We start from the raw sequence: 14,722 nt of genomic DNA, 5'->3' as shown, positions 1-14,722 counted from the left end.
CTTATACAATGGACTTGCTGATCTACATTCTATGCCTGTTGAACAAGAGAAAAGAAGTTGGTGAAAAGCTGGCAGGTTGGAGAGAGGGACAGCTGTTTAGTTCCAACAGTTTGGTTAGTCAATGATGTAAGTTTCCTATGCATCAAATGAATACCAAAAACATTACTCAGACTTGGCCACAGGAAAAGACAATCCAACATAGTTATAGGGTATACTGCCAGGGATGGGAGCAGACAAGCAACTACAAAAGGTTGAGCTTCTCTTTTATCAGGGGATTGTGCAGTGACAAGCAATTCTCCTCACTCTTGGCCTTTGCAAACAATTAATTTGTTCTCATTGGAGAATCAACATTTTCCATACCTGACAAAAGGGAGGCACCAGTGACCAGACAAAGGTTTTCAAGGAAAGCAGTAACTTCCAGGAAAGGGCTGTGATAGCATAATCTACCTCATTCCAGCCCTAACTCACCACAGGAAACAGGATCTAAAGGTAAAAGGAAGAGAACAAGATATGAAATAAATGATAATACCTTCTCCAAGTGCTAAAGTAAGTAGAGGAATGAATCTGAAAGTGCTGGCATTCCTTTAGCATGCTCCTCCCCATCCTCCAAGTCTCTCTGGCCACTACTCAGAGGCCCCTTGGGTGAGTGAATGGAGAGAAAGAGATAAGAGTTTTAAATTGAACTGGACCAAGTTTTTAAATACTAGAAATGATAAGGAAACAAGAGTCTCTGCTTAACATGCTCTTTGAGGACAGAAAGAGATTTGGCAGTGTGTGTTTTAAGGCAGTAATTAGAAAAAAAAAAAAAAAAGTCTTCTGTTTTTGCTTCACCAGCTTTAGAATGTTCTATAAAATGCTTACTCAAGCAAGAACTCCCTTGCCCTCAGCACAGAACTCCCTACATAGCTGTGGCTTATGCTCCTTCCTACTCCCTAATGGGATATCTAAGAGAATTCTTTGAGTGAATAGGATGGGACTGAAGTCCCGGGAGAACTGTTTGGAGACAAGGCTGGACTTGCATGCCTGATGAACTTTCCCTTTGAGGATAGGAGGTTCTCTCTTGAATCTCAATTAGTCTCAGAGGAAAGGAAGCCATTCTCATTCACAGACATTACATTCTTTTTAGAGAGAGTTCTTTTGAGAAAGCAATTAGAGTAACAATTTGATACATAGATCAGAATTGATTTGTGGTTCTTATAAACAGATATGTATTCACACATTTTTTTATATATATATAGAGAGAGAGCTCTCCTTTAGTTAAGTATTTAGATGTTACTAAATTCTAAGTCTCCTGGAGGACTAGTATAGAATAATCTAATTTAATAGCCATTGGCAGGATTTTGCTTCTAAACTTTGTGGAGCTGGGTATGGGGAGGGATAGTAGTTATGGAAATGGACTCTTTTGGCTCTTTAATTATCATGTTTCTGTCTTTCTCTTCTTATCCTAGATACATACCTGACTTGTTCCCTGTAATTTTTTTTGAACCACCTTGCGGTGTGCTTAGGTTTGAGAGAGCTGGTGATTACTTACCACACACCTATAACCATAAAGCATTTTTTTTTAAAGGAACAAAATGGAACTGTCGTTGTCTGATTGTCCTTGAGTTGGCATCTAGATTTTATCAGGCACAACTCCACAGAAGGGCTGTTATCAGACAAAATGCTACAATGTTCACATCTTTAATTCACCTATGGCAAAATCCCTGTGATCAAAACCTAGCTCAGCTCATGGTCCCCAACTTCCTTCTGAGCACCTAAGTACCACTTCTCAGATGAAAGAGCATCTCCTGCTGTGGAGTATCAGCACTCCTTAGCATTTTTAAAGAGAATTTTATCAGAATGCAGTCTGAAGCACTTCTGATTCTTTCATCCAGGTCTTAAAACACAGTGGGTTCTTTGAATGTATCCTTTTCTCTTAAAGTAACACAAAATTGAGCCAGCCCTCAAACTGCCATTAATTTATAACAGACGTTCTTCAGGCCTTAGAAAAATAAAGCTAGATAAATGAATTATGTCGACTTTATATATCACATTGTTGTTTTCATTGCTACAAAAAGGAGAATTAAAGGCAACAACCTATATTTCACTAAAATATCCAAATAACTTCCTCATCCCGGAAAACTGAGAGATTAACCAAGGGAGTCTTGCAACCGCAGAACACCCACATCCCTTAAATTTCCTGTGTGGTCCACATACCTAATCAATAAAAGGACCTGAGGGATCAGGTGCGGGTTTTGTCAACCATGCAGATTTTTGGGTCCCATCTTACAACTATTAGAAGTACAGCACGGGAGTCTGCGTGTTTTTTTTTTTTTGTTTTTTTTTTTGTTTTTTTTTTTTTTAAGATGGAGTCTTGCTCTATTGCCCAGGCTGGAGTGCAGTGGCGTGATCTCGGCTCACTGCAAGCTCCGCCTCGCGAGTTCACGCCATTCTTCTGCCTCAACCTCCCAAGTAGCTGGGACTACAGTCGCCCGCCACCGTGCCCGGCTAATGTTTTGTATTTTTTAGTAGAGACAGGATTTCACCATGTTAGCCAGGATGACCTCGTGATCCACCCGCCTCGGTCTCCCAAAGGAATCTGCATTTTAACAAGCTCAGTAGATGCCCACTAAAGTTTGAAAGTCTTTGAAAGCAATAATTACTGCATATAACTAGAGGCCCCCACGAACTGCTCCTTCTTAGGCGTCCACTAACAATAAGTTGTAGCAACAAAGAACCACTTGACTTTTCCCTCACACAGATTAGTATTTTTTACTTCCTACCTCTGCCTATCTGTCCCCCTTCTGTTAAGCCTATTTTGCGTGTATTCATTTTTTAATCTAAACTCTTCATCTTCAAACATCTCCTTCTGGGACTCTTTCCTAATGCCCCTGGCATAGTACCTGTCCCTGCCCTATATTTCAAAGCTACTTACCCAGCTCAAGCATGTACTTATCATGTTTCATGTTAACTCTATCAATCTTCCTTGTAGAAAATGTGTATCTCTTGAAAGCAGATATAATGTCACATAGATTTTTTTTTTTTTCAGTTTCAGCAGCTAGCACAGTATCTTAGGCATAGTAGCAGAAACTAAATGTTTAATAAATTAAAAATGAATAATAAATAGTAGCGGAGAAGCACTTAAAATGGAGTATTTAGAGCCTCAACATTATACTAAAAACTTTTGGACTGAATATTCTACTCTGCTGACTTTTTATCTATTTCTGTCTTCACTAAACAATGGTAAAGAGAGTATAAAATGCTTAAATAAAATTTCCTTTTGGAAAAGTCATAAATCTATTGTGGAAGTAATTCTTAACTAGGAATTTAACAATTTGAATTTGAGTCTCAGCTCTGCCACTACCTAGTCCATGTTTCTCATCAAGTCATGATCATAAGTCAAAACTCCATCATAAGTTGAGGATCATGTGTGTGTCAAAGAAAAATTTCTCCGTCAGAGTTAAACAGGCAAGCAAGACTATTTGAGACTATTGCGAAGGAGAAGAAAGATTGAACTCAACTCCTTCCAAAGAGAGAGAGGGTTTTTAAGCATTGGGGTGAGCTAGTAGGAGCATGTTAGGGGGTAGGTTGGCCAATGTGATTAGATCATTTATGTTTGATAATTGGAGCTTATTGAAGTTAGGTTCCCACTCTCCCACAGAGACCGGAAGATAAGGGTACTCCAAAGGATGTTTCCCAGGTCATTGAAAAAGACATTCTTGGGTCATAAAACTAGCAAGAGGCTGGGAGAAAATTTACATTTCAAAGGTGCAGAGGGAAAAAAAAATACAAGTTTTCTAAAGTAAATGCTCTAGGAAAGGGAGATGGGAAGGAGAGTCTTGAGTCAAGAAGAAGCCTGTCTAAATTTTGTTAAACTAAAGCTTATCTCAGTCAAGTGAGATATACACTATTCTATTTTTCCACTAAAACCTAGGAATTTATTATTTTTACTTGTTAAAGTTATCCCAGTTCACACACTTCGGTGAGAGGAAGACCCAAACAAATAATTCATCTCAGCCCTTTTCTCAGTGTAGTGATATACTAGCTATTGGACAATACCTACCTAATTTTATTAAATTAAAACTTTTTTCAAAGGGTTGCATATTCAATCATCTCTCATCTTTTCCTCTAAATTCACCTTTACCTTCGACCTATGTGGAAACTTGAACATCAACCAATTTTGAAAATTACCCCTAAGATAGCTAAGAGCTCCAGATTTTATTTTCTCTTGTTTCTTGTGATACTTCGTAGACCCTTCCATTTTAGCACTGAATCTCGTTAACTTTCCGCATGAAGCTCCTCCCTGTTCCGTGTTTCCCATTTTGGTGAATGGAATCACCGTCCACCCTATTGCACATGCCAAGGGCTCAAGGACCGGTTGAGACTCCTTCCTCAGAGTTACTCTTTGCACGTCAATAAATGCTTTTGATTCTCCTTCGTAAATACCTTGCACATTCTGCCTATCTCTGCTATAGCCTTATTTCAGAATCTGATAATGCCTTTCCTAGATAGTTGTAACAATCTCCTAACTGATCTCACTAAATCCAGGTGTAGTGCTGCAATCTATTTTACATGAAAGTTTTGTTTAAATGAAAATCTTATCCTTTGTCTATATATGTATATATGTATGTGTCCTTTGTCAATAATTTTTCAATTGCCATGGTTCACTTTCCATACTGGAGGCAAACCAGCTCCTTTTCTAATCTTCTCTCATCACTTCTTTATTCCCTAGAAAAGGTATTTGTATTACTTTATGCTAACTCAATCCTCTACACATTTGCATGTGATGTTACTTTCATTTACAATATCCTCCCTCAGTTTTTCTGTTGGTGAATTCTGACTCATTCTTGAGTTCATCCTGTTTACTCTTCAAATTAAACATAATCTCTTCTATGAAGCATGTATTCATTTCCTTTTCTAGGCCCCTTGTACTGTGGGCATACCTTTGTTACAGAACTTGACATTTTTACCTTTTGTTAATGTTTCTGTCTTTTGCACCATGGGCACTGTGAGGAGAGGAAAAAGACTATCTTAATGTCAGTTGGAAAGAATTTTTCTAGAGTCAAACTGGCTTTGTTCAAATCCTTGACAGCTCAGATGCAAATTATTTAAATTCCTTACACATAAGTTTTCTTATCTGGCTAGATTATTTTGAGCATTATATAAAATAATCTAAGAGTGCCTGACACATAGAAAGCATTCCATAAATGTTCATTTGTAGAAGTACAAATGCCAATATTACACACACCTGCCACACAATGGCATGTCGAAGAACTGAAATATTAATGAATAAAAGATGAATGAATGAATGAATGAATGAATGAATGGGACTTTGAAAATGCTTCTTGGCCGGGCGCGGTGGCTCAAGCCTGTAATCCCAGCACTTTGGGAGGCCGAGACGGGTTGGATCACGAGGCTGTGGGAGATGGAGACCATCCCATAACACGGTGAAACCCTGTCTCTACTAAAAATACAAAAAACTAGCCAGGCTTAGGTGGCTGGCTTCTGTAGTCCCAGCTACTCGGGAGGGGCTGAGGCAGGAGAATGGCGGGAGCCTGGGAGGCTGAGCTTGCAGTGAGCTGGAGATCTGGCCACAGCACTCCAGCCTGAGCAACAGAGACTGGCCTCAAAAAAAAAAAAAAAAAAAAAAGAAGAAAATGCTTCTTTATGGCCTTGGTCCTCTTTTTTGCTTTCTGTATATTCCAATTTTTTCTTGTTCAACCAGGAGTAGTTATTGTTTTTAGAGAAACTTTTAAAGTATAGTATCTTTCTCACACCTGGAGATATACAAGCTCATTTTTGGTTAAAATGTATAAGATTTTCTTTAAATTTTGGTAGGTACATAATTAACTACATAGGCAATATATATGGATATGGCAGCATTGTTAAATTTGAGTAACTAACTTTTTGGGTTTTTTTCTTTTAGCTGTATTTTACACATATTGCAGTTAGATTTCCTTTTACAGGTAAAAATATTTGTAATTAATAATATTTAGGCCAGGCATGGTGGCTCATGCCTGGTAATCCCACCACTCTGGGAGGCCAAGGTGGGTGTATCACCTGAGGTCAGTTCAGGACCAGCTCTGGCCATGACGAAACCCTCGTCTCTACTAAAAATAAAAAAATTAGCCGGGCGTGGTGGATGCATGCCTGTAATCCCAGCTACTCCGGAAGCCGGAGGCAGGGGAATCACTTGAACTCAGGAGGCTGAGGTTGCAATCAGATGAGATCATGCAATCTGCACTCCAGCCTGGGCAACAAGAGCGAAACTCCATTCAAATAAATAAATAAATAAATAAATAACACACATAGTATTTAGGCTAAGTTCCAAAACTCAAGCAGCTTTTTTTCTTCAGCTGTTTTTTGTTTTGCTTTGTTTTTCTACATTTAGTCTCTCCTTTCTCCTGCATTTTATCTACTCCATACTCTCCCCACTACAGCTACACCGTGACATCTCTCCTTACTGACATTTTCCTCTCATGTGCCTGAGGGTCACTTTTGACCATGAGAGACTTTGCTGACCCACCCACATAAGCACATGTCTCTCACCTCTTGGGCATAGACCTTCGAGAGCTAATTTCATACTTTTGGAGGAATACTCTTTAGGAAATCTCCAACCCCTTTAAGTGAGAAAGTAGCACCTTCAGAAAATATCAGAAGTAGAAGAAGAACCGTAAGTAAGTAGGAGGCTTCCAATGACTTCGAGAGTTATTTTGAAACAAACAGCAATCAATCATATCTTTTAGGCTACTTTTTCACTCTAAAAGCCCCCTCTTAACTCCGCCTCCTCACATTTTGCACTGAGGACTAGTCAGAATGCTTCTCAGTACACTTTACTTTTTTAACTTTTTATGGCCCATTACTCAATTGTTAATTTTATGATCTACCTTGCCTAATGATGATTAGGTTGAATGAATGAATGCTTTTGTGGGAATATGAGTTGCTGACATAATGAAGATTTGTGTCAGAAATACTCCACAATTTTGAGGACTCTCTCCCACTCAAAATATTTAGCCTGTCTGTAAAGTATGGTAATTTACGTGACTATTATGCACATAATTTCATTTTTGAAATGCATAACCCTACAGGAAACCCAATTATGAGTCATCATAACTAGGAAGAGTAAATAATCCCTCATGAAAACGGCCTCCTTTAAAAGCTTTAGAAACGAAATTAAATTCTACTTCAAGGAAGAAAACTTTAGTTTTTGAAGGTTCTCTGTCAAAATAACATCTTTTGGCAATTTCACATAGAAATAAGCAGCCACTAAAAATGGAATTTTACAGTAACACAGTTTTAATTCCTAGAAATAATTTATAAATATTTACTATTTCATTTGGGTTCCATCAAGTTATTTAAAGAATAAAAAGGAGGTGCAGTGTCTAGAGCAATTGTTTCAGAAATTTGCAAGACGTGCCAGAAAGAAATAAGCTAGAAAAATATAAAACACATGGGTAAGAGTTTAATGGGGAAGATTTCAAAGTGAAAATAAAGGAAGATACTGGAAACAGCATGTATTAAAAGTTGATCTAGTATACATTTAGCCTTTTTTTTCTTTCCTGATAATTTTCAACATCTCAAATACTCTTTTCCTCCATGTTCTCTGGTGTGACACTTCCAGAAAGTAGAGCAGGCTAATGTAGCTGGGCTGCAGAGTGAAGGGGAGTTCCGAGACAAGGCTAGAGAATGGGCAACAGTTAGATCCTAAGAGCCTTATTAGGAACACAGAAAGTTGTCACTAAAGGCATGGTAAGCTTTTGTGAATTAAATAAAAGAAAAAAAATCACTGTATCTGTAGCATGGAGAACAGTGTAAAATGCAGAGACCAGTTCAGAGGATATTTCCACACTAGGATGATTATGGTACTTTAAACTAAGACAAAGTCATAGAGCTAGGAGAAACAAGATGCAGCTCCCAGATGGGTTGGATATGGGAGTAACGGATGGCTGGATATGGGAGCAAATGGTAAAAATAATATAAGTATGAAACTGAATACTTCTATCTTTCTAGTTTATGCAACTGGACAGATGGTGGTTTCCATTTTACCAATACGGGAAGTAATAGAAGAGGGCTTCTCCGTTAATTAAAGTTTTGTTTTGCAGATGTTGAGTTGAAAGTGATTTTAAAACTTTTCAACATCGTGAATCCTTTGCTAACGGTTTCTAAAACTTCTGGTTTACATTCAAAATGAGCTGCTTACACTAAATGATCGAATCAGTGCTTACTGGAACTGCAATGCTACTTCATTGTGGTTTCAATTATGTGTGAGTTTTATAGGGAAATCGGAGGATACAATATTTGAAATGATAAATAATATTTAAATTGATATTAAAAAGAAAAGAGATCAGCAACACAAAACAAAGAAAGGATAGATGTCTAGGAAATGGTGTGATGAAACTGTAATTTGGAGGACATTATTCTGGCAGCCGGTACCAAAGCAAGAAAGAAAATAGCAGATGAGAAATAAGGTAAAGAGGGCTGGGCGCCAGTGGCTCAAGCCTGTAATCCCAGCACTTTGGGAGGTCGAGACGGTGGATCACGAGGTCAGGAGATCGAGACTACTCCCTGGCAACACGGGTGAAACCCTGTCTCTACTTGCACACAAAACTAGCCGGGCAAGATGGCTGGGCGCCTGTAGTCCCAGCTACTCGGGAGGCTGAGGCAGGAGAATGGCGTTAACCCGGGAGGCAGAGCTTGCAGGAGCTGAGATCCGGCCACTGCACTCCAGCCTGGCGGCAGACCGGAAATTGGCCTCAAAAAAAAAAAAAAAAAAAAAAAAGAAAAGAAAATTAAATAAGGTAAAAAGCTACGAATCAATGAAGTTTTGAATTATAGTAGTGACTCTGGAAAATGGAAGTTCAAACTGTTAGTGTATAAGATGAATTAGTAGAATTTGATAACATAAGTAAGAAAATAAAAGAGAAAGAGATCAAAACTAACAACTTGGGTTTTCTTTCAAGCTTTGAATACAAAGATGATGATAGAGAGACAAGAACATATGTAAGGGGTATTATTCATAGACTTAAGGACTTAAGGATGAGCTATGCTAAATACAGCTATTTCATATTTTGAAAAGTAGATTACCTTTTTAGAAAAATCATCATTTTTGATGATGTACCATTACTTTCAAAAATAGTATTAACTATTTAATAAAGATATGCAGAGATTTGTTTTAAAAAAAATTTAGTGTTAAGAATAATATCTGTGATTTATGCTGAATGTTTTATTCTTACTTGTTCTCTGATTTAATTTTTCAGCCCCATGTGGTGGCCATTTTTCAGCTCCCAGTGGAGTGATTCTCTCACCAGGATGGCCAGGATACTACAAAGACTCTTTGAATTGTGAGTGGGTGATTGAAGCTGAACCTGGACACTCCATCAAAATTACATTTGAAAGGTCTCACAAATATTTTTTCTACTTTTAAAGAAAATATTATCTAAAAGACTAGTTGACATTCTCTTTTGCATTTACCAAATCAATGTTTAATTTTATTGTAATAGTCAAATTGCTGTGCTTTGAATGCTTTCATCTGTTTGCCCCCTTTAACCTTTCAGCCTGTTTCCAAGTTAATTTTCTATTTGTTTAATGCTGTATCAGTACTATTGAAATATGCAAGATCGACCTTTTTGCTTTGTGTACATGTATACTACTAAGATATGAACATGTGACCTTTAACTTAATGAGTTTAGTTGTCCTATATTTTGAAGGGCTTGTGAATTCTGCTCTGCTAGTTTTCAAGAAGCAAAGGTGCCGTAAACACATTCAAATCAACACTGTAGTGCAGTCTAAGACACCTAGGCACGCTATCCATATGCTTTCACCTCTAAGTCCTTCTGAAAATGACTGTCATGTAGTATGTAGTAATGGTTCAACAGCTGACCTTTTATTTCCCCTAGAAAAATTAGTATTACTGATCAAATAAACTATATTGTAAAAGGCTACAATATTGAATATTTTAAACGTTAAAAGAATGAAACTTCTCATATGCTATTGAATCACAATTTACAAATCAAAATAGCTTTATCTATATAATCTCTCAATTATATCACTGACTTCTCTCATCTCCCAACCCCTTTCTTAAAAAACAAACAGATGAACAAAAAACTTCTTTAAGCATTAGAGCCACATGAAAAACATATAAGTACAGCAGAATATATTTATTATTGACTGAAGATTGAATTTTACAAACCTAATATGATTCTTTCCTAACTCAAAAGGTCCTTCACTGAATGTGTCCATCCATGCTAGTGTTAACATCTGCATGGGAGAGAACAGATTCCACTTTGAACAGATGTAAAGTATTAAACATTTCACATGGATTCATTCTACTGTTAAAAACCTTAGACAAGTTAAATTTAATCATGTTTATTTCAGCAAAGAACAATTCATGAATCAGGTAGCACCTTGAATCAGTATACACGAAGAGCTTCACATAGCAAGTGGGCAGAAAGTATTTATAGACCAAAAAAAAAAAGTGACATACAGAAACAGCTTGATTAGTTACAGCTTGGCATTTGCCTTGTATAGATATGATCTGATCAGTTGGTGGCCTGTTATTGACTGAAACTTGGCTTCTGTAATTGGATGACACTCAGCTATTTATTACAAGATTATCTCTTAGTTAGCTTGCCCTTTCTTACGCAGGAATTCAAAGTATACAAGAGGTTTTAAGCTAAACTTAATTTAACACTATCTTATTATAATCTACATGGTTTACTAGGGCTATATTAGTTTTCTCTATTAGTTAGGGCTGCCATAACCAAGTGTCACAGACTGCGTGAGATAAACAACAGAAACTAATTTTCTCACAGCTCTGAAGGCTAGAAGTTCAAGATCAAGGTGTATACAAGACAGTTTATTCTGGATTCTCTTTTTGCCTTGTAGATGGCTGTCTTCTCCATTTATCTTCATGAGATTTTCTCTGTGTGTGTGTTTATGTCCTGGACACCAGTTACATTAGATTGGGGTCCATTTATATGATCTCACTTTACCTTAATTACCCTTTTTTAAAGTCTCTTTCTCCAAATACTATCACATTCTGAGGTACTACTAGTGGTTAAGATTTCAACATAGAAATTTGGGGGAACACAATTCAGCCCACAAAAATGATTTACACATTTTTAAAGTTTTCATTTACATTCATTTGGCATTTTTTGTTGTTGTTGCTATTTTGTTGAAACCATATCCCCTATTTATTGGTTTACATGACTTATGTTGCCATAGCAATTTTAGAAAGCTTGAAAAGCATCTTATTTATTCATTATTAAATATTTTTCCAATATAGTTGTTCCATGAATGTTGAACTAAAATTAACCAACCTTACTTAAGCACACAGAAATATAGGCCGGGCGCGGTGGCTCAAGCCTGTAATCCCAGCACTTTGGGAGGCCGAGGCGGGTGGATCACGAGGTCAGGAGATCGAGACTATCCTGGCTAACATGGTGAAACCCTGTCTCTACTAAAAATACAAAAAACTAGCCGGGCGTGGTGGCGGGCGCCTGTAGTCTCAGCTACTTGGGAGGCTGAGGCGGGAGAATGGCGTGAACCCGGGAGGCGGAGCTTGCAGTGAGCCGAGATCACGCCACTGCACTCCAGCCTGCACAGCGAGACTCCGTCTCAAAAAAAAAAAAATAAAATAAAATAAAAAATAAAAAAAATAAAAAAAAAGCACACAGAAATATATTTGGTTTGGAATATACGATAAAGCATGATATGTATTGATTTGGAACAATAGGACAAGTATTTCATCCATATTTTTCAGTTTTTAAATTTAGTATTTTACATTTGAAAAACAAGCGTATTTGTTAATCTATCAGAAATAATCTCATATATATTGATATAATATGTCAAGTACATAATTTTTGTATTTCTTCTTTTGGACTAAACATTATTTTGTATCAGGAGGTGCAAAGGTAGTTGAAAATACGTTATTTTCATATTTTATTTGTATCCATTCTTAGTATCTATCACCCAGATGACTTTCACCAGTCATTATCCTTCAATATTCAAGTAAAAAGAGTTGACCCCCATCCCACATACAAGGGAAATCTACTCTCTCCTACAATTTTCAAAGAATGTCTGGGGATGCTTTTGTTCAATTCTGAATTTAAATCCTGTCTCCGGAATCACCCTACATAATAGAGACTGAAGCTGCTGCACTCTCTCAACATTCCTCTTTTCATTTGTATCACTTTCTTTCATTCTCATGAAAACCATAATGCAGGTGACAATGAAAGAGGACTATGGCACAATCCAGAGTCATTTAAGATTGAATAAGCCTACACTGTTCTAAATTTTCTTGATAACCCCCATCACAGGAATAATTGCTTGTATCTCTCCAATACCCTCTCTTATCCCAAACCATTCTTCATCTTTAATCTCTTCTGCATCTTGAATCTTCAGTCCTCATTTCCCCCTTCCCTCTGCCTCTTCTGGTATATAGCAGGGTAAGTCTCAAAATATTTGTTACTTTATTATGCAGAGTGATTTAACTATTTGTTTTTCTGGGTGATGTTGGGGAGTAGGAATGGATCTTGCCTTTCTTTTGAAACATGCTATTTTTTTTTTTTTTAATCAAACAGCAGTGTTTTCTTATGAAGACATCACCCCTTCTCCACCTTCTAGTTAATTGAAACTGGAATGTTATTTTAAAATAACATTTTCTTTTATTCTCTTATTCATTTTTAAAATACTATATAAGCCAAAAATAATATAACTAGAAAACTAGTTTAAGCATTTATGAACACAAAGTGCATTATTATGTTGAAAAGCATCTGCTGATTTGCTAATGAGAGTCATTAATCATCATTAAATAAATAAACTCCTACTATCTTTCAGCTCAAAGTAGGCTAGAGTGGCCCACTTGACAAACAGTTTGATTGCCAAACAATGCCTGCAATTCAGAGAGCATCCATACTTTGACTTTTGATTTTGGACTTTTGTTTGAAGGCACTATTTTCTCTGTCCAAAATTCTTAGCATGTGTCTTCTATCCTTCCAACAGGCCAATATAGGCCTCTTTGCTGCTTTCCTATCTTGTTTAAATACCTTTAGAATTCTCCAAAATGAATTCACTTGTACTGTATAGCCTATATTTGAAATTAGACCATTTCAAACCTGACTTTCTGGTGAAATCTTTCCAGCCATTTTAATAAAATGTAACACTAGTTAAATAGACAAAAACTTAATTTAATTTCTATAAATAGAGTTACTTAGCGTGTTTTACTCTGCCACTTTCTTGTTCTCTTATCTATTGATTAAGACACAAATCTTTTAAATTAGGCTAGAAGCAAGAAAGTCTAATTGAAAAGTGATTTTCAATGTAAGATTTGTGCACAGGAACAATAATCAGTCTTGTAAATAGATCAGAATAGGCCTGGAGTGAGGAATGTTTCCTACAGTTTAAAGATTTTTGCTTTTCCCCATGAACATCACCAAGCCAGACTTGTCAACTGTGCCTCGTTTCTTAATCATGAAATTACTCACTCACATAAATTGTAATCTCATGGCTCCTTCCACATCCCTAATACCAATCATTAAACAATCATTCTTTGTTAATTGTCCCAAACACTGGAATAATCAGGAGTTAGAATGCTTTAAGAATTTATTAATGATATTTTCAGTATTTTAGAATAAACAGAACACATTTATATCAACATATTTATTTTGAATCTACCTTATATAAATAAAATAAAATTAAGTCTCAAGTTCTTCTAACTGTTGTAAACTGAAATAAATGCTCCTTTTGCGGCTTGAGCTTTCTATTTGCCCTTCCTTTACTTCCACCCCAAATCCTATAAGATTATTGAATTGGAGCTATTTGAAGAAAAAAATTCCTTAAGTATCTTCTTCTATTTATTCTTTTCTAAAGACCTTTTAAGGGTATGAGATTTTGGTTGAGGGCTGTCTATACTCCATGTGCTTTGCCAGAAAATCGGTTATTTTAATAATCTACATCATACAAAGCTATCATATGGTTAGCAGTAACTCAGTAGCAAAGGGATGAACAAGGTATTTCAATTTAAAAAATAAGTGAATTTTATCCATTAGGGTAGCAACATAAAATAGACACTATGAAATCAGACATAAGTATGTCTACCACATCCTTGATCAGTGGCCTTATAATGTCTTGGTGCTTTATTTTTCTCTAGAGATTGTTTTGAGAAATAGAATATCATTTCTAAAATATCTAACACATACTAGATTCTTGAAAATATCTAATTCCCTTCTGATTTCCAGATAAACCTTTGTAAGGACACTTCATTGCCAACTTTTTAATAATTCCTCTTATTCTGAGAATATTGTCGTAGAAGTTGGTTCCAAGAAATGATTTATTAGAGTCATGTCACTTACTCTCCACTACTCATGAGTCATTTAAATGTGTTGAAAATAAAATTTGTAAAAACTGGATAATATAATTAAGATGGTGGCATAGCTATTTTGTAGTTTTATTTCTATATTCTCAAATGGAGAAAATTATTAAAATTAACCTACAGAAAAAAAATTATTTACAAATGTGTTATTCATTTTCTCTTTGAGATTGTCTCAACAGCTTGTCAATAAAACTGTAAGAAATATGATTTCCTGTTAAATACAAAACAAAATAGCAGTAACACCAACAAACATGTATTTAAAACCATTTACCTCTTCTTAGCATATCCAAACATTTAGCAATTCTTGCTCTCAGATCTGCAACGGAATTTTTGTTTTTGTTTATTCCCACAGTTTCTAAATTTTCTCAATAT

At 36.2% G+C, this 14,722-nt stretch overlaps 1 protein-coding gene across 6 annotated transcripts in view; it reads left to right on the top strand.

Annotated features, from left to right (window-relative positions):
• The window catches only part of CSMD3 (CUB and Sushi multiple domains 3), a 1,287,556-nt gene that overhangs the window by 846,496 nt on the left and 426,338 nt on the right, over positions 1-14,722 (top strand). For all 6 annotated transcript variants that reach the window (XM_021942876.2, XM_031650139.1, XM_031650136.1 and 3 more), the window contains one exon: positions 9,237-9,375. In XM_021942876.2, the coding sequence (XP_021798568.2) occupies positions 9,237-9,375 (139 nt within the window). The remainder of the gene's footprint in view (positions 1-9,236; positions 9,376-14,722) is intronic.

The sequence above is a fragment of the Papio anubis genome, chromosome 8 (genome assembly GCF_008728515.1).
Source record: "Papio anubis isolate 15944 chromosome 8, Panubis1.0, whole genome shotgun sequence".
In the NCBI taxonomy this organism is placed as follows: Eukaryota; Metazoa; Chordata; class Mammalia; order Primates; family Cercopithecidae; genus Papio; species Papio anubis.
The sequence above is the reverse complement of the archived record's forward strand: the minus strand, read 5'-3'. Positions and strand labels throughout refer to the sequence as shown.